Source organism: Setaria viridis, chromosome 3 (genome assembly GCF_005286985.2).
Source record: "Setaria viridis chromosome 3, Setaria_viridis_v4.0, whole genome shotgun sequence".
Classification (NCBI taxonomy): Eukaryota; Viridiplantae; Streptophyta; class Magnoliopsida; order Poales; family Poaceae; genus Setaria; species Setaria viridis.
Window position 1 is genome coordinate 48,716,560 of NC_048265.2, and position 17,740 is coordinate 48,734,299.

Here is a 17,740-nt window from a genome sequence, read left to right on the forward strand (position 1 = left end):
AATTGATAGGTACTAGCTAATTTCAGCTAATTAAGGTGGATCAAGTTAAATCTTTTCTAAACTAGCTAGCTAATGGATTAGTTGAGTGGATCCAAACTTGCTTGTCATGTTCTGTTAATGTGGACCTCAATTGCTGCTAATTCAGATGGTGGAGATGATGGAGGCCGCATCAACAACTTGTGCCAATATTGGTGTGGCAATAGCCAAACACCACCAATGGTGCCGATTCCAGTCTCGGACTACTCATGCAAGTCATATGGACACCCTCTCATCGATCAAGCCCACATCAACGACACAACAGCATGCATTTGGACTTTGGAGCATCCCATTACACCATTGGCAATAACACCGCTATGATGATGATAAGAGTTCAACGCAAAGGCGGATTGTACTGTACAGATGTTAATGTTAATTAGCTTTACAAAGAAGAGCAAATAAATTATATGTTTATAAACAGATGGAGTTGTGACGCCGGTGCTCCAATGCATGCTAGCGTGCCGTATCATCAATTATCAGTAACACTACTCTCTGCTGACTGACTGCTAGTACAGGGCTCACTACTCAGTACTCACTCCACATGAGTCTGGCCCACATCACAGTGACCGCCCTTAGCTTTCCTGCAGACTCTGCTGTTGCTCCCCAGCTGTTGGTTTCTGCGTCCTGAGCTGAATGATCTCCCCATGACCACTGCAATCTGCTTCAATTTGTCGCCACGTGACCTGTTCAGTTCTCCTCCTGCGGATACGGGATACGCCCGTATTCTTGGATGCCGTAGCATCTCATCGAATCACTGAGAATGCATGTGGTAACCAATTCTCCGTTGTAATCAAGGATCGGAGATGAAGAGAGCAGGGGTTTGCATGATGGATGCATTCATTTTTCCCCCAACAAACAAAAAAGCAGACGTCTCGTCGTGTCCGGAGATCTGCCGATCCAATGACATGCGGATCTCTCACCTCTGCCACTGCCGATGCTTTTCAGTGCCACTGCTCTTCGTTCCCAGCCAATTCAATCAATGAACCTGAAGGCCAGCCATGGCACAATTGGCAGTAACAGCCGCATGCTCAAGGTTCCAGCCATGGCGATCGATCTCTTCTCTGCCTTCGTCCACGATGACTCCACTTTTGCTATCTGTCCATGCCTGATGCCTTCACTCCGTCCTCTCTTCATGAGTCACGGGCGGACCCATAGGGTATGCCGGGTGGGCCACGGCATACCCTGGGTCCAGCTATAAGTGAAATATAATATATATTTTATTTGTAAAAAAATAACGATCAATTTACCTGGTATACACCCAACGCTTGACGATTCGGCTACGCGGTGTAACTTGCCTATGCCTCGAGGAGTCGACGATATCCCACCGGGCCTACCCACGTGCACGGCTTCAATCAATTTTAGGCATCGTTGATGAGTCCAGTTCTCAATGTGATTATATGGAAAATCAGCAAGGTATGGTCATGCCCGAAACCAAACAAATGATGACCATTTTAGAAGAGAAGTATATATTGGTGTCATTGATCAAATTAGTCAAGAGCTTGATAATCGGTTTGATGGGATCAATATGGAGCAACTTTCTTGTATGCCAACCTTCAGTCCTTCCAATTCATTTGCTTCGTTTGATGCACAAAAGGTACGTAGATTGGCTGAATTTTATCCTAAGGATTTCTCCAACAATGATTTGCTAAAACTTGAATTGCAACTTGATAATTATATTGATGACATGCGACGAGATGATAGCCTCAAGGGTCTAGACAACATCGTTGATCTCTCGATTAAGCTTGTTCAAACACGAAGGCACAAAGTGTATGATATGATTTACTTGCTTATCAAATTGATATTGCTTTTACCAGTGGCAACAGCGAGTGTTGAAAGGGTATTTTTTGCATTGGTTATAGTGAAAAAAAAGTCAAGGAATAAGCTAGGTGATAGTGTTTTGGACGATTGTCTAGTCATATTCATTGAGCGGGATATTTTTTTCCAAGTGAATGAAGATGATATAATCAAGCCATTCATGTCATTCAAAAAGCGGCGGGTAAACAAAGTAGACAAGTAATATTGTAAGCTTCTTTTGCGCTATATTTCGAACTATCCGTATTTCATTTGAACTATTTATATTATGATTTGTTATTGTTTCTACTTAATCTTCGAATTTAAGACTTATCATGTTATTTAGTGCATGTAGTTTACCGAATTAGAATATGATTTTACCAAATTTTAAATGATTTTATCAAATTGTATGAGATTTTTTTTAGCATACCCTACGGTACTTACGTCCGCCGCTGACATGAGTTCATGTCATGGCGCACTGCTGACTGGCCGGAGTGATGGCAGTAGGTCATGGCACTAGCTGTCGAGCTGCAGTAGAGGGCACTGCTGAGTCTACAGATTCCGCCGGCCGTACGGCCCCGCGCAAGCCGCCAAGAGGAGACAAGGCTCTGACACCAAAGCTTACGGACGTGGCACTCGCCACCTCGCCAGCTCGGACACCAGCCTCCGGTTGCCGTACGGTCCGCTAGCTCTCCGGCGCAGCTCATCGTGCGCCGGTGTACAACGACGCATTCACTATGGTCTTCATACTTTGCTAATGTGAGGTAACGAAAGTCACATTTCCAACCGCAGTTCACCCTAACTTTATGCTTCCCTCATAAACTGTCTTTTCTATAGCATCTTGATGAATGACGACGACTCGATCGTGCGTACACAGATTAGTTGTCAGAGAGGCGATTATCATTTAAAAGTAGAGCAGTCTGCTTAAAGCAACTTACATTTTAGATTATGGGTGCCCACCATATGATCGTTCGCAGATGCTCATCAAAATGATTAAGTGAATATCAAAACATAGCAATAGCCCATAGGTACACTTTCTGAAAATGCACAAGCTCGTAGATGCAACGTTCAAGTTCCGCCACTTTGATAAGGGCTAGCCTATCGCATAGCGACGGTCAGACCCATGCAGGGATGGAGTTCGGATTGGGAGATGGGGGCAGCAAACGCCAGAATATTAGTTCTTTTTTCCTAGGCCTGTCTGCATGGGCTATTACTCAAGTTTAGCACTTCTACTCATTAGCACTCCCACTTAAAGATATGGCTAATGGATGGAGCTAAAATTCATAAAATGTCACTTTTGCCCTTATCTCCTCACCTCCCCTTTTTGTAAAAAGCACCTACCTCCTATTTTACACTTTTGGGGTGGACTAAAGTCTAGCACTCCCATTAGTACTCATGTTTGGATAAGCTAATGCGGGATGCTGTAAAACTTTAGCACTTTCACCCATTAGCACTTGGATCCAAATAGACCCTTAATCTAATGACCTATAGTAAAAATAATAAAGCATTAGGGGGGCATGCCCCCCTCCTATGGCTCTGTCACTTGATACACAGTGACACACCCACAAGTAGTATATAGGTAGGTGCAGGCAAGTGTCAGACCGCACCCATGGATTTTAATAGATAGGGGTCACCCGCGGATGCTTAGCTGGTCCCGAAATAAATGGTATTACCTAGTTAATTTAGTCATTTGGAGTTTGGAACTTTGGATTTATCTTTTGTGTCATCGTGACAAATTTGATTTCGAATACTCTATGTGTAGTTTAGTTGTGCTTGTTGCTTACATATGTTAATTTGTGTGCTAAATCCTTACGGTACGCATTGATGCATTCATTGTGATATGTTACTAGTTATGCCATTAGCACATCTGATGGATGGTGTCGCTGGTCACGGGTGCGGGTGCAACATTTCATAAACAGGGTACGTGTTCTGATCCAAGCCGTTGCCATCCCTTCGGCTCTCCAGTTGAGAGCATCTCTAGGTCCTGAAATGAATGATTCTGCACGGCCACTGAGGCCGGATTTGTGGTGTCCTCCTACGACTATGCCCACATATGGCTATGGATCCCGCGGGCAGCCGTTACCATTAACGGCAAGCCTTGCCAGCACTCGTGGTAACTTTTGCTCCTCAGTCCTCACATGCTAGCAGTAAGATTTTTTCCTTTTCCAGTTTTTACTGCTACTAGTCTACTACTCTAGTAGTGCTTTTTACTGAAGATAATTTGGCCGTGTTCGTTCAGCTGCAGGCTGCTGCGTCAATCCGCGTCAAGTTGATGTGAAATCTTTCTCTGGCGTCGACCTGTGTGCCCTTCTTGCAATGCATGCACATCCCCTCTGTAAGAGTAAACTGTTGCTTCGTTTGAGTTAAAAAAAATGTTTTTGGATAAAAACTAAAGAACACATGGACCGACCAATCCCGTGCATGCATCACGATCTGCTGCTTCTGCTCACCATGGCAGCTCGCATTGTCACTGACCACCTACCTATTCTTCCTGTAAGCTTGTGAAATGCACCATTGCCAGAACAAGATGCACGTTGAACTTCGTGAAATGAAACATTGCCAGCACAAGATACACGTTGAACAATGCAAAGTTCATAGAACTAAAAGAATCGCCGAAATCAGGCAAAACATGCCAAAAAAAAGAGAGAGGTAGTAGAAGCTCCCAGTACCGTGTCAGTATTCACTAGCCACAGCGCGTCAGTGCAGAGATGCAATCAGCAGATGCAGGAGTGTAAACTTCAGCGGATGGAATCAACTCTCATACGTATTAAAGGCTGTCACTATACCCCCAGAATGTTTATGGGAACTGATCACTGGCAAAGTGGCAAACAAATGCTCAAACCTAACATTGGAGAACAAGGACCAGCACAGGGCATTGAATTTTGCAAAATATGCACCACTGGGAAATAGAACATATGTCTACGCCACAATCAAGTGTCGCTACATAGCAAAACAAATAGAACACGGTGTTTACGAATCCACAAACGATGTAACTTAGCAATGTCGTGATACTGCGATCATTGGCAGATCTGCTCGACAGCCGCCACGATCTGTGCAGGCTGCACCACGGTGGCGTCCTCCAGAGTTGCGGCGTACGGGGTCGGCACGTCCTGTGATGACAGGCACATGATGGGTGCATCCAGGTAGTCCCAGAAGTTGTCAATGATGGCGGACCTCAGGCTGGCGCCGATGCCACCCGTCCGCATGCACTCCTCCACGATCAGCACGCGGTGGGTCTTCTTGATGGAGTTACCGATCGTGTGCAGATCAAACGGCTTCAGCGACCTGATGTCGATGACCTCAGGGTCGTACCCTTTGTTCACCAGGGTCTTGGCAGCCTGCATCACGTGGTACCTCATGCGGGAGTACGTGAGGATGGTCACGTGCTCACCTGGGCGCACCATCTCAGCCTCCTCCAGGCAGCAGATGTATTCCTCATCTGGGATTTTCTCCTTCAGGTTGTACAGGAGGACGTGCTCGAACAGCACCACAGGGTTCTCGCTCCTTATAGCTGCCTTCATCAGGCCCTTCGCATTGTAAGGAGTAGAGCAAGCAACCATTTGAAGGCCAGGAATTGACTGGAAGTATGACTCAAGACGCTGTGAGTGCTCAGCACCGAGCTGACGACCAACACCACCAGGGCCTCGGATCACAACCGGGATCTTGAACTGACCGCCTGAAGTGTAGTGAAGCATTCCACAGTTGTTCGAGATCTGATTGTAGGCAAGGAGAAGGAAACCCATGTTCATGCCTTCAACAACTGGCCTGAGCCCCTTCATTGCTGCTCCAACTCCCATGCCAGTGAAAGAGTTCTCAGCAATAGGTGTATCAAGAACCCGAAGATCTCCAAACATCTCAGCCAAGCCCTTGGTCACCTTATATGAACCTCCATAGTGACCAACATCTTCACCCATGACACACACTGTTGGATCCAAATTCATCTCTTCAATCAAGGCTTCACGAAGGGCCTCAAACATCAGCAACTCATGGCTAAACATAAGAAAAAGTCAACATAATCAGGTATATGTAGATCATCACAAGAAACAGAAATCAAACACAAACTGAATTTCAACATCCTGTATCCATAGAGGCAACAATAGCCATCATATGACACAAATTGCAGTTCAGAGAACAAGATTCTATGTTCATTTATGTCTTTAACCAGTAGGCCAGTAGCATATTTTTTATTACTGCAGCAGAGCTTAACAAGGTAAACAGGTTTCTGATTGCAATACTGCTGGCAACTGTAGTACAGTGATTGGTTCAAAAACTAGTGTATGCTGTTCTTTTGCCAGTGTTCCAATGTTCATGGTTGAGTATCAAGTTTAGTGAGTCTAGCAAGGTTCAAGATTGTCCCCTGCTAGTAGGCTTTGAAGCAGTTCAATTTTTTTCTCGAATATGCTGGAGAGCTGCACATCATTTCATTTAAGAAGGAAAAAGTACAAATTGAAAAAGGACACCACACTGTCAGCCTGACACCTACACACACCAACACACCAAACACAAGTTTTGCAGAACAGGAGTCTTAATGAATTAGGGACATAATCATGAGGACAGGTTTGTTTGGTACTGCTAGATACAAGCACCAGGTAATAAGACCCAAATCGAACACGAGTCTAAAACTTGTCATCACATTTCGCTTAAAGAAATAGGCACTTTTATGTTTCTAACCAATCACTTAACTACATTTGGGGTATTCTGAAGGCGAGTTCATTTCTAACGCCAAAAAATAAAATAAATAAAAGGGTCTACGCACCATGCAGGAATTGACAGTGTTTAAACTCTTTTGGATTAAACCTCATCAAATGTAGCGCAAATAATGGTCACTTGGTCAGATGTCAAATCTCCTGATACCATATTTGCATTAAACTCAAAGGAAAGAAGTTTACGCAAGTTTCAAAGAAACCAAGAACCATATACCAGCATAGAATTTAAGCTCTACTGCCAATAAGAATGCTCTAGTTGATCATTATATAACATATGGCATAGAACAAATTGTTATAATTCTAATATTCTACTGGTTAACCAGTAGGATCCAATCCACCAGTTTTACATTCCAACTTAGCTAGATAGAAATCACCAAACATTTGCTTCTTGCTTGCAGGTAAAAGGCAGTGTTCATTGAGGATATATCATAAAGCTGCTATTATTGTTCTGATTACCGAGAACCACATCAAATTTGTATCTACTCAAACTGGGATTTCTCAAACATGGATTGATTATTTGATTAGAAGATGGTCATGATAACCACAGTTACTGAGCAAATCGAACTGGTGGAGTTCAGTCTATCCAATTTGTACCCAATTCCAAGTTTATAAGTTGCAAAAGCATTAAATTAAGAAATAGAGCCCAGCCTTACTTTTCTCTGCTCACCTCTCCCAGATCCCAGTTAATGGGATTGAACATCTAAATCACACAATTCCAATATTACTCCCACCGAAGCTAAAGTATATGTGGGAAGCAGCATCTAAGGAGTAAAATTTGAGACTAACAGCATGCCAGCATCCATTTCAGCTGAAAAACACAGGGCTAATACGAGTCTATCATTGATTATAAATCAAAAGTCATTGACAATAGACAGCAACCAGGAAAGCTATGCCTGCTCACACGGTGGATCCGAGGCTAAATTTCATAGTGACGTCTAAACCAACCCGAATTTTTTGCACAAACCCAATTATGATAGATTTGAATTCAGGTTGGCAGCACACATCTCAGAATCTTACCCGCCAGACTTGGATCCCGCTTCGGCGGCCGCCTCATCCGCCTTCGCCTGCACATACCACAGAGCAAATAAATCAGCGCAACGCTGCAAGCGCGAGCACATCACAGATAAGCGAGGATGAAGCCAGCACGTAACTGCAACGGCGTTGCGAGCCACCAGCCTGCCTCGCGCCGAGCCCGCTCCTCCCTTCGCCGCCGCGGCCACGCGCACGCTCCTCCTCGCCGCCGCTGCAGAAACGATGCGAAGCGAGAATCGGGTCGGTCAGTCAGTCTCTGGCCGCTTCGTCAGCCCGGTTCGCGCGGGGGGCGAGAAGCCCCACGAACCGCTGGAGGGGACAGTCGGGGGAGGTCTCGCGGAGGCGTGCGTACCTGGGGCGGCGGATCTGGGCTTGGCGGAGGCTACGGCGCCGACGCCGTGCAGCGTGGAGGACGCAGCGGCCGCCATTGGTCCCGTCTCGTCTCGCGCTAGCAGAGGGGTCGGGCGGCGGCGACGGCGTTGGAGGTGGAGGTGGCGGTGGCGGTGCGGACGCGCGCGGTGGGGGCGGCGCTTTATACGCTCACGCTGTGGCCTCGGCGAAGGGGGCGCGGAGGAGGAAGCGAGGTGGGGGAGGCGGAGAGCACGAGGCGACGCGACGAGCAGCTTCTTCTCGGCGGCGAGGGGGGGGGAGGGCGGATAGAGGGAGCTCTTCCGTGCACGGGGTCTATGCACCGAGAGGTCGGGGTCCCACTTGGACGGCGGAGATGCGCGGAGGGCGACGGCTAGCTCACGACGGCCCACGGGGAGGCGTATGTGGACCGGGTGCAGATGGGTGGGTGCGAGCCTCGGTTCCATCGCCCGGCCTCCGCCCTCCTGTTTTTGGATGGACCTGATCCATCTGCGCGGGCTTTGATTGCACTTTACGGCCCAGTAGAGAGGGGAGTATAGGCCGCCGGTACGGGGGGATTCAGTCCAAAGAAGAAAAGGAATTTGGAAATTATTTGTCGTTTCCATATTACAGAGGAAATCCAACTAAACTCCACAGGTGGAATTCAAGTAAGACACAAAAATGCCAGATAATTCCAGCAACAATTCAAAATGTTTAGAAATAAACTAAGATGCTACTATAATAGTTAGAAATACTTGTCACTGACTTGCGATAAATGGTTTAGAAATAAAACAAACTTTCTTAAGGTTTTGAAGAATCGGAAATTTACTTAAAATATGTACGACTAAAAATAAAAAATATAATACACGGGCCTAGTAGTTTGCTTTACAAGAAGCATTTTCGCATACATGTATAGTAATAATATCCTTGGAAGGTTTGCAAAACTTAGTAACCGTGTATAGCTACTGTTAGAAGTTTGGGGCGGTGATCCTCATTGTCTAGTAAAAGTAATGAAGATGCTGGGTCATCATGCATATCTTTTTGTTTATATTGAATACCGTTTAACAATACCCTCATGGTTTACACCGGAACCTATATAACAAACTGGCTACTGCAAGCCATATAGAATTGCGTGACAGACCAGCGCTAAACAGTCCAACGCTCTAATAGCCAGCAGCCCAGCCCAGGATCTCTGCAGCGCAGCCCAACCCTCCAATGCAAGGGCACCCTCTGCCCCTCTCGCCTGTCGCAGCACTCAGCGGCGGCGCGGCCTGGATCTCGCATCCACTGCACGCTGACGCCGCCGCCGAGAGAGCGTGTTGCTCTGGTGCGGTTGCCGTGCCGATTTCTGCCAGTCCCGACCACCAACTGCCAGTTCATGGGGGAGCTGGGACTGGGAGCAAGACGAGGTGCAACATCATCCGCTGCTAATCCATCGGCCTGCAGCGAATCGGCCGCTCCCTGCTTGTCTGCATCTGCTCCTGCTGCATCCATGCTTTAGACAAACCGTGTGTGTTTATAAAAAAAAATCCAAATGCTTTATTTAGTTCTTTAGACTAGATTCTACTTGATTCATCGACATCCATTGGTCTTTTTTTTGTTTGAATTAAGGTTTAAATTGTAGTGGTTTTGCATGATCCAGAAGCTTGTTTTGGTTGCAAAATATCTTCTGCCTTCTGATTTATGCTCTTGCTTATTGCCCTGGCTCACGAGCTTAATGAGCCAGGCCGAGCTCGCGACGAGACGAGCCGAGCTGGACTTTTAGCGGATAATGAGTCGATGCGATTTGGAGGATGGAACGTAGCATGGGATTGTCATCCTAAACCGGCCTTGTCCACGTAAGCATACTCGTCGTTCGTACTCAGATGAGACCCGTACGGAAAAAGATGCACACATGCACATACACACACACACAAGATGGATACATCATCCATGCAATTAATGCAATGCATTGCACATAGACGACAAGCGAAAAAGCTATTAGCAGCGGATAAGAAGATGACACGGAGCATCTGCTGGGCCAACAAAGGCTTTGGGACCTAAGCTCAAGTAAAGATTGATCTTTAGAGCTAGGCAAGAGAAATATATTTGTTTGATATAATCCACATTGAGAAACTGGCAACAAAAAATGTGGTTCTTTCTACTTCACTATAGCTTGGAATGAGAAAAGGAAAAACTTTGCATAATAAACCTCAGTATGTGGAAGTTTTTTTAGAGTTACAGGGAAATCCGTCAGCTAGAATTGTATATAAAACCATTATGAAATCAGGTGCCAAGCACGCAGAGATTGGTGACTCGCAGGTCACAACCCACATAGTTCACACATGATCCGGAGAGAAACAAGAGTAGCAATATGTTGAAAGTTACCTTAGCCGCAACATCCTCAGGCTAGGGTGTTGCCCGCACCACCCGCAGCTTCTGCTTCTTGCGGTTATGTATTCTTTGCAGCGCCTCCAGCATGGCCTTGCGCTTATTCATCCTCTCAGAGAAGGCGGGGCGTGCACGAGGGAGCTACGAGTCGAGTAAAGGCGACGGTATATGTGGCGAGCTAGGCGGTCGGCGGCGCCGGAGACAAGCGAGAGTGAATAGCGAGACTGCAAGAGTGAGTGAGCGAGTCTGAATTTGAAAGAGGTGGCTGGGGCTAGGGTTTGTGCATGGGCCCTCTAGGGGGATGCGTGGCGTGGCAGCGTGGGCCGTGGGCCGAATGTGAGGTATAGAGGCAACACTTGCATATTTCATTGATTGCGCGCTCATATATGTCTTCTGGAATGTAGATAAGAAATTCATCTTTAAACCTCATATTAAACCCATGTACAATAATTTTTTAACATCCATCAATGTTTGTTGACATTCTTTGATATTTTTTAAACGGTATCTAACTTTATTGTTACCAACATTTGTTGACATTGACCAATATTTTTCTTTAAAATTTTTACATTCGCCAACATTATTGCTCAACAATTTTTTTACATACACCAACTCTTTTTACACTTGCCAACATTTTTTCTCAATTTTTTTTTGACATTCACTAACTTTTTTATGTAAAAAATGTTGAGATAGTTCATCTAAAATGTTGAGATAGTTCGTTGGGTCCTTATAAGCTAATTATTGAACTATTGCTGGGTTATAGATACTAGCTATCTACTCCCTCCGTTCTAAATTGTAAGTCGTTTTAATTTTTTTAGTTCATAGATATATCTATAAATCTAAAAAATCAAAACGACCTACAGTTTGAAAGGAGGAGTATCTACAAGAAGATGGATAGGAAATTCGGAGACAAGCCACCTCGACAAATCACGCGCACGTAGAGGCAAACCAGCACACTGAACCAGTGACGTGGATCATAATTAATATAATAAGCTTAAGGGGTGTTATACACCCCACTAAAGTTTAGCATCTATCACATTGGATGTTTGATGCTAATTAGAAGTATTAAACATAGGCTAATTAAAAAATTAATTGCACAGATGGAGTTTAATTCGCGTGATGAATCTATTAAGCCTAATTAGTCCATGATCTGATAGTGTGTGGTGCTACAGTAACCATTTGCTAATGACGGATTAATTAAGCTTAATAGATTCATCTCATGAATTAACACAGTGTTCTGCAATTAGTTTTATAATTAGCTCATGTTAACATTCGATGTGACGCTGCTAAAGTTTAGCACATAGTAGCAAACGCGATCCGACGACTTTGGAAGCTCAATCATCCTCGACACAACAATCTGACGGCCAATCACAGAGGGGGCACCGTCACGTCGACACTACAACCTAGAAGGAGTAGCCACACACACGTTGATTAGTACGCGCGGCCTGCGGCTCGCCGCGTGCTAACCACGAACGATGCGTGGCCCGCTCTGGCCCAAATATCCGCACCAAAACTTGGCCGGACGCCACCTGTGCTCCACGCTGATTACCAAGAACCAATCACTTGTTGTCACGCGTCCTCTGTGTCAGTGTGTGTCCACATGGGCTCACCGGCACGTACTGTACACGTAGTGGCGTGCGTGCCTGAGGTTACGGTAATGCAGATACATTGCTGCAGCTAGCTAGCTGCTACTACTTCACTACTGCTGGTTAGTTTAGTTTGTTGGTTTTCCTCCTAATCGCATGTACGGACAAGGAGTACTAGCACTATATGTATCATTAAAATAGGTTAGTTTAGTGCAGTTGGGCAAGGCTTCAAGTGGAGAAGCCAGCCACTCAACCAGCCAAGGCTCGGTTTTCCTTATTTTTCGGTGGCAGAAGGAAGACAAAGAAATTAAAGAAGAAGATTATACTCAATTTCACCTACAGGAATGTTGGCTGCCATTCTTTGGGCATCTCTTCTGTTTGTTGAGTGTTTGCTTGTGCGGTCATCCATATGAATCTTCATATAAGCTTGAAATTGAGATTTGGAGCTATATGTTTTTTACCCTAAAGATGAAGAGCAGTTTATGGATACACTGGTAATCTTTGTTTTTCAGAGTGCTGGTAACATGAGGGTGTACTCATCTACAATTTAATATAATTCTTCTTTCGCAAAAAAATACTCAGGTTAAATACTCAAACCTAGCTTAAAAAAGCCTCCAAAGAAGGCTGGGTCAAGGGACCCTTTAAAAAAATAAAAAAATGTATCGTTAAAATGGTGTCGAGATTCGTTGAGCACGACGCCATCATGCATGATGATGGAAATACTCAAACAACTATCATGCAAATATTATGATTTCTTTTCCTAAACACAAGTTATGCACGTGTTTCGTCGAGAAGGAATAGAAGCAATTAAAAATATTACACGGCAGTTGGATGAGAGTAGCGAATGACATAAATAATATTTATATTCTCAAGATTATAAATATCCAAATAAATGGATCCTGGATTTCCAAATTGACACCAACGTCCAGGATGCGAGCTCCGGCACAGTAGGCTATCATATTATTAATCCCTAGATAGAGCGACACTTGTCTCCATGGAGCACACAAGTTTTTCTTTTTTAATATCAGATACTCAGTTTCCGGCCCAATTATTGTACGTCGATCCATCCATCATGAGAAAAAACAAAGGAAGGAGCCCATTCTATAGGTGATGTCAACTGCATTGCCTTGGTCTCTAGAACTTAATCATTCTCTCCTCCTAACCTTTCTGTTGCTACTCATAATTTGTCTGATTGGCTCTGTCCTTAACCCTTGCTGCTCACAATCATTCTCACCAGAAGCAGTGCCCTTGGGCTTTTGATCACGAGAATCCAGCGCCTGCTGGGTCTTTTCGACCGACCCCGGCCTCGCTCTGTGATGAGTGACTGACTATGTGATGTGTGCACACAAACGGGTTTCATCAACCTAGAGCTAGGTTAGTTTATTTTGTTTCTGCCACGAACTTGCAAAACTTGTACTGTGTGGCAAATCGGCTGAGGCATCCCACTCTGATCGGATGTGTGTGAGTCTGCTCGGTGTCCACAGCTGCCCCCATGAATTTCAGCAAAGTTGGCGAGAGACTTTATTCATAGTACATCTATTTTTGCTAGCAGCTAACCACATGGGTGAAATAGTAGCCGTCGGTGCAAAAGGCGTCTCATGTCGTGGTAATAGATGTCATGAGCCTTGTCTTCGAGTGGTTTTAGAGTCGTCAAGTACGCTTTCAGATCGGTTGCTGATTGTTGTTCATTGAGAAGTTTCCGCAAATCGACATCGTTCTAATTAACACGGGAAGGTTTACTTCATGTTTCAGGCTTTGCAAACTCAGGACTCATGTGACATTCTTTTTTAGATAATGGAGAGTCATGTGACATTCTATCTCACATATTGAATTTGATCTTATCATTTTAATTAATATCCCAAAATAGAGCAAACTAAACCATCGGAATAAAAAAAGAGAGGGAGGAAACAAAAAGCAAAAGCAATCTCCTTTCAAAAAGTTAATCACAATTCAACCAATAACCTATCTCCACACCTAGGGATGGCAGTCGGGCAGGTTTGGATCCGAAACCCGCGGGTTTTATACCTGATGGGGGTGGGGGCAGGTCTGTTTTCCCCTCGTGGGTTTGCGGGTTCAGGGACCCGAAACTGGGCGGGGTGGGGGCGGGTTTCTAATCCCCCGCGGGTAACCCATGGGCCTTGAATTACATTCCAGCCTAAAATTTAGATGTAGCCCAACCCAACAAGCAATTGGAAACTCTAGATATATAACTCTCCCAACCCTATCCTCTTCCACCCACTCCACCGTCTGGCCCTCGCCCGCGCCCCTCACCCGAGCGCTGCTGGCCGCCCGCTCCTCGCCTGTGAACTGTTGTCTTGCTCGGATTTCGGGCACCCGCAAGTTTCGGGGGCGGGTGCACATTGTCACCCGAAATGAGGTTCGGGTTTGGAGCGAGTTTTATTCTCGGGTTTCGGGGGCAGGTCCGCGGAAGCTTCACCCGACCCCGACCCGCCCCGTTGCCATCCCTATCCACACCAGCTCCGTATGGTTTGAGGAACGAGGACCAAAGTTGATCCATGCTACCTGGATCATTAGCCTTGTTAGGTTGTGTGGATAGACACACACAAGTGTGTTCCTAACTCCCTTTTTGAAGCCACAGCCATGATTTTTCTTTTCTCCCATTGCACTTCCATGGGGGCCATAACCCTCCAAGTGACCATGACCAGTAGCTGTCCTGGCCTGCCGGCCAACATGTACTTCTTCAAACAGACCCATCGATCTGCTGGTCTCATCAAACCAAAACAGTGGGTGCTCCTGCCTATGCAAATTGCATGACCACATCGTTTTAAAAAAAAATGTACTCCATGCCCAAATTCAGCAGCTGCCCTCCCTATTCAGGCAATGCAACAATGCAATGCACACTTCCAGCCACAGGATTACAAGGGCTGGTAGCCCACTGCCGGTGATGGCACTCTTGCCCCCAATATCTGTGCTTGCACTCTCTAGACACCAATCATCCTCACACAAAGACAACCACAAACCTGCAACTACACAGCAATTAGCATTTACTACTAGCATAGAAGAATCTGTTTTTGCAACTGGGATGAGCAACCGACTATAATGCTTATATCGTTGAATTGGCTTTGGAATTTGTGCGAGCGCCGATCAGATGTGGTACAGATGTGGTAGTAGAGAGGGTTTCACGTGAACCTCAAATCTAAGATAACTACCTTGCTCTAAACGTCATGTATTTAAAGATGCTCTAAACGTCATGTATTTAAAGACGCTCTAAACGTCATGTATTTAAAGACGGAGGGAGTATTTGACATTTGTCTTGCTTCATTCGTTATCCCTAGTACCGCTAAATTAACTTTAAGATTCGTGTGACCATCGTCAGATGAAGCGAGCGAGAAGGTTTGGACCACAACACAAATCTCAAAGCCATGCATTTCAGTCACCGTTGGCTGCTTGACAAGTGGTTCCATATCTCTGATTTCTCTAGGCCAAATTTTTTTCTTCCTCCTCTTGCCCTGTGCCCTGCTATAAAAGCAGCTCCCATGCCACACGCCCTCCCTCGCACTGAACATTCTACAAGCCTCCTCTCTCTCTCACACACACACACACCCCACACACACAAGCACAAGCTCCAGCACCTCAAATCCCCACAGGCCACAGCAAGCAAGTTCATGCTCCCTCTCCTGAACATGGAAGCTCCTCCTCCTCCTCCACAGAGCGGCAAGCCGCCGCACCAGCTGATGAGGACGGTGTCCATCTCCGTGCTGGTGATGTCGCTGCCGGTGCTCTACGTCTCCTTCCTCCACGTCCCGCCGGCCGCCCTCTTCAGGGACACCACCTTCTGGTTCCTCATGTCCAACTCCATCATCATCGTCATTGCCGCAGACTCCGGCATGCTCTTCTTCGGCTCCTCCTCATCTGCCGACGACGGCGGCATCCCCTTCGCCGTCGTCTCCAGCGGCGAGCCGTCGGCGGGCGTCAAGAGCGGCCACGCGTCGATGGGCGGCGTATCTGTCGTTTCCGACGAGGTGGTCGTCCAGGACCAAGCTTTGGTTGTGACGATGGAGCACGGCGGAGACCACCTGCCGGTGATCGCCGAGAACGACGACCTCGCGTACGCATTGGTCGTGAGGGAAGACCAAGCAGAACGAGTGGTGGCGAGCACACCGGCGAGCAGGGAGATCATCATAAGCCCGTCGTCCGCCGCCGCTGAGGTCGTGGCCACCAAGAACGTCGACGTCGGCGCGGTCTTGCCAGGAACGAGGCCAAGAAGCAGGCTGACGGCGAGCCGGAGCCTTGCCGCGCGGGAGGAGAGGCCGGCGGCGACGAGGCGGCGGCACGGCCACGGCCACAGGCCGTCGCACTCGCACGCGCTCGTCCCCGTGCAGGACAAGAGCGTGGTGGTGAGCGAGGAGAAGCGCCTCCGCCGGGCGGCGACAGACAGGCGGCCGTCGCCGGAGGAGGAGAACGAAAAGGAGAGCGAGTACTCGAGGCTGTCGGACGAGGAGCTGAACCGGCGCGTGGAGGAGTTCATCACCAGGTTCAACCGGGAGATCAGGCTGCAGGTCGAGATGGAGCAAGCAGCAGCTGCCTGATGAGTGATGACGCCCTGACGCCATGAAAATCAAAGCTCTCAAGCTCAAGCTCCATGCCATGTCCATGTGTAGATGCTGCTAGCTGCTAGGACCTTGGATATTTTTGTTCGTGTGTGTTCTGCTCTTGTACTGGTAGCTAGTAGCTGGAGTAGCTTCTTCTCCGATGGCTCCTCTTGGTAGTCTGCTATTGCAGGGCAGAACAGTGAGGTGAGAGAGAGGCAGAGAGGGACATGGAGATCTGTACATCAAAAATGGAGACGACGATGAGCACTCCAAGATCGATCGAGATCGTACGTGTAGCAGCCATGAGTGAGGATTTTGGTTGGATCTTGCACGCACGCGTGCGTGGGGAATAAAGTAAAGAAGATGCAGAGCAAAAATTGTCGAGAGTTGTATAATCAAAAGCTTTGGTGTGGCTGGGCTTTGTTATCTGCAAGTGTCCTCTGCGTACGTCCTGCTCCAAGATCGCCTCGTCCTGTAGCTGTTGGAGGAGGAGGGTCACTTGATCAAGGAGAGATGGGACCCACTGCAAAAACTCTAGCCCTGTTTGAAACGTCAAATTTGAACTTGTTCTGGCAAATTCTGTACGGACTGAATTTTTCAAGTGAAAAACCTGCAGAATTCAGAATTGATATGTTGAAAACTTTACCTTACTATCTCCGTAAAGGAGAAAAGATGAACGAGCAAAGAAAAAGTAACGGTTGAATAATTTAAATGTTGAGTAGAACAGAATCCAAAATTGCACTTCACTACTTAAATCATTTTTTTCTCTCTCTCCCGGCAAAAATATAAAACCACACGTCAAGACTCAAGACTTGCAGTTCGCAGCAGAGATGGAGGATCTACTTCAGCAATCAACTGAAGATCACATCAAACAGTACCACTACAGTACTATTTCTGAACCTCTGAGCTCGTGATCTCTTATAATCTTGAGCGAGTACGGAAATTTTTTAATGGCTCCGATCCGGGGGATAGAATCTAAATCCCTTATTTTGTATTCTCTTGTTAATTTTGGCAAGGCATGGGGATCCTGATGCAGCAGACTGGATTTGTTCTGAAGGAACAGTGATAACCACACACTGGTTACCAGTTACCTCTAGCTGTTACTTTATAATTTTTTGGCTCATGATTGATTGCAACTTTGCTGGAGAGTTGTAGTAGTTATCCCAACATGTATGATCACCCAACTCTAATAATCTAGAAGAGAAGCGTTGACATACTGCTACTACCCCCCTAGCTGTCACGTTAGGTGTATATACTCGTGTCACATGAAACTATAGTTCTAAGTAAGCTTGTTTGATTTCAACTATAGGCAGTAATCATT

At 46.3% G+C, this 17,740-nt stretch overlaps 2 protein-coding genes across 2 annotated transcripts; one reads left to right on the forward strand and one right to left on the reverse strand.

Moving 5' to 3' along the window:
* Window positions 1-4,702: 4,702 nt before the first annotated feature.
* Window positions 4,703-8,180, reverse strand: LOC117849562 (pyruvate dehydrogenase E1 component subunit beta-3, chloroplastic). The gene is made up of 4 exons (XM_034731146.2): window positions 7,918-8,180; window positions 7,685-7,776; window positions 7,551-7,597; window positions 4,703-5,817 (listed from the first exon to the last, which is right to left on the reverse strand). Exons 1-4 carry the CDS (start codon window positions 7,991-7,993, stop codon window positions 4,845-4,847), a joined length of 1,188 nt encoding a protein of 395 aa, XP_034587037.1. The 5' UTR covers window positions 7,994-8,180; the 3' UTR covers window positions 4,703-4,844.
* Window positions 8,181-15,219: 7,039 nt separating this feature from the next.
* LOC117847394 (uncharacterized) lies at window positions 15,220-17,069 on the forward strand. Its single transcript, XM_034728600.2, has one exon. The coding sequence runs from the start codon at window positions 15,250-15,252 to the stop codon at window positions 16,414-16,416; it is 1,167 nt and encodes a 388-aa protein (XP_034584491.1). The 5' UTR covers window positions 15,220-15,249; the 3' UTR covers window positions 16,417-17,069.
* Window positions 17,070-17,740: the final 671 nt, after the last annotated feature.

Bases quoted from the DNA above. Each gene is read 5' to 3' on its own strand.
- LOC117849562 (XM_034731146.2), bottom strand. From the start codon at position 7,993: ATGGCGGCCGCTGCGTCCTCCACGCTGCACGGCGTCGGCGCCGTAGCC. The intron at 7,777-7,917 runs GTACGCACGCCT...TCGTTTCTGCAG, and splicing joins GCCCAGATCCGCCGCCCCAG to CGGCGGCGAGGAGGAGCGTG. The intron at 5,818-7,550 runs GTAAGATTCTGA...TCTTATGTTTAG, and splicing joins GCGGGATCCAAGTCTGGCGG to CCATGAGTTGCTGATGTTTG.
- LOC117847394 (XM_034728600.2), top strand. From the start codon at position 15,250: ATGCATTTCAGTCACCGTTGGCTGCTTGACAAGTGGTTCCATATCTCT.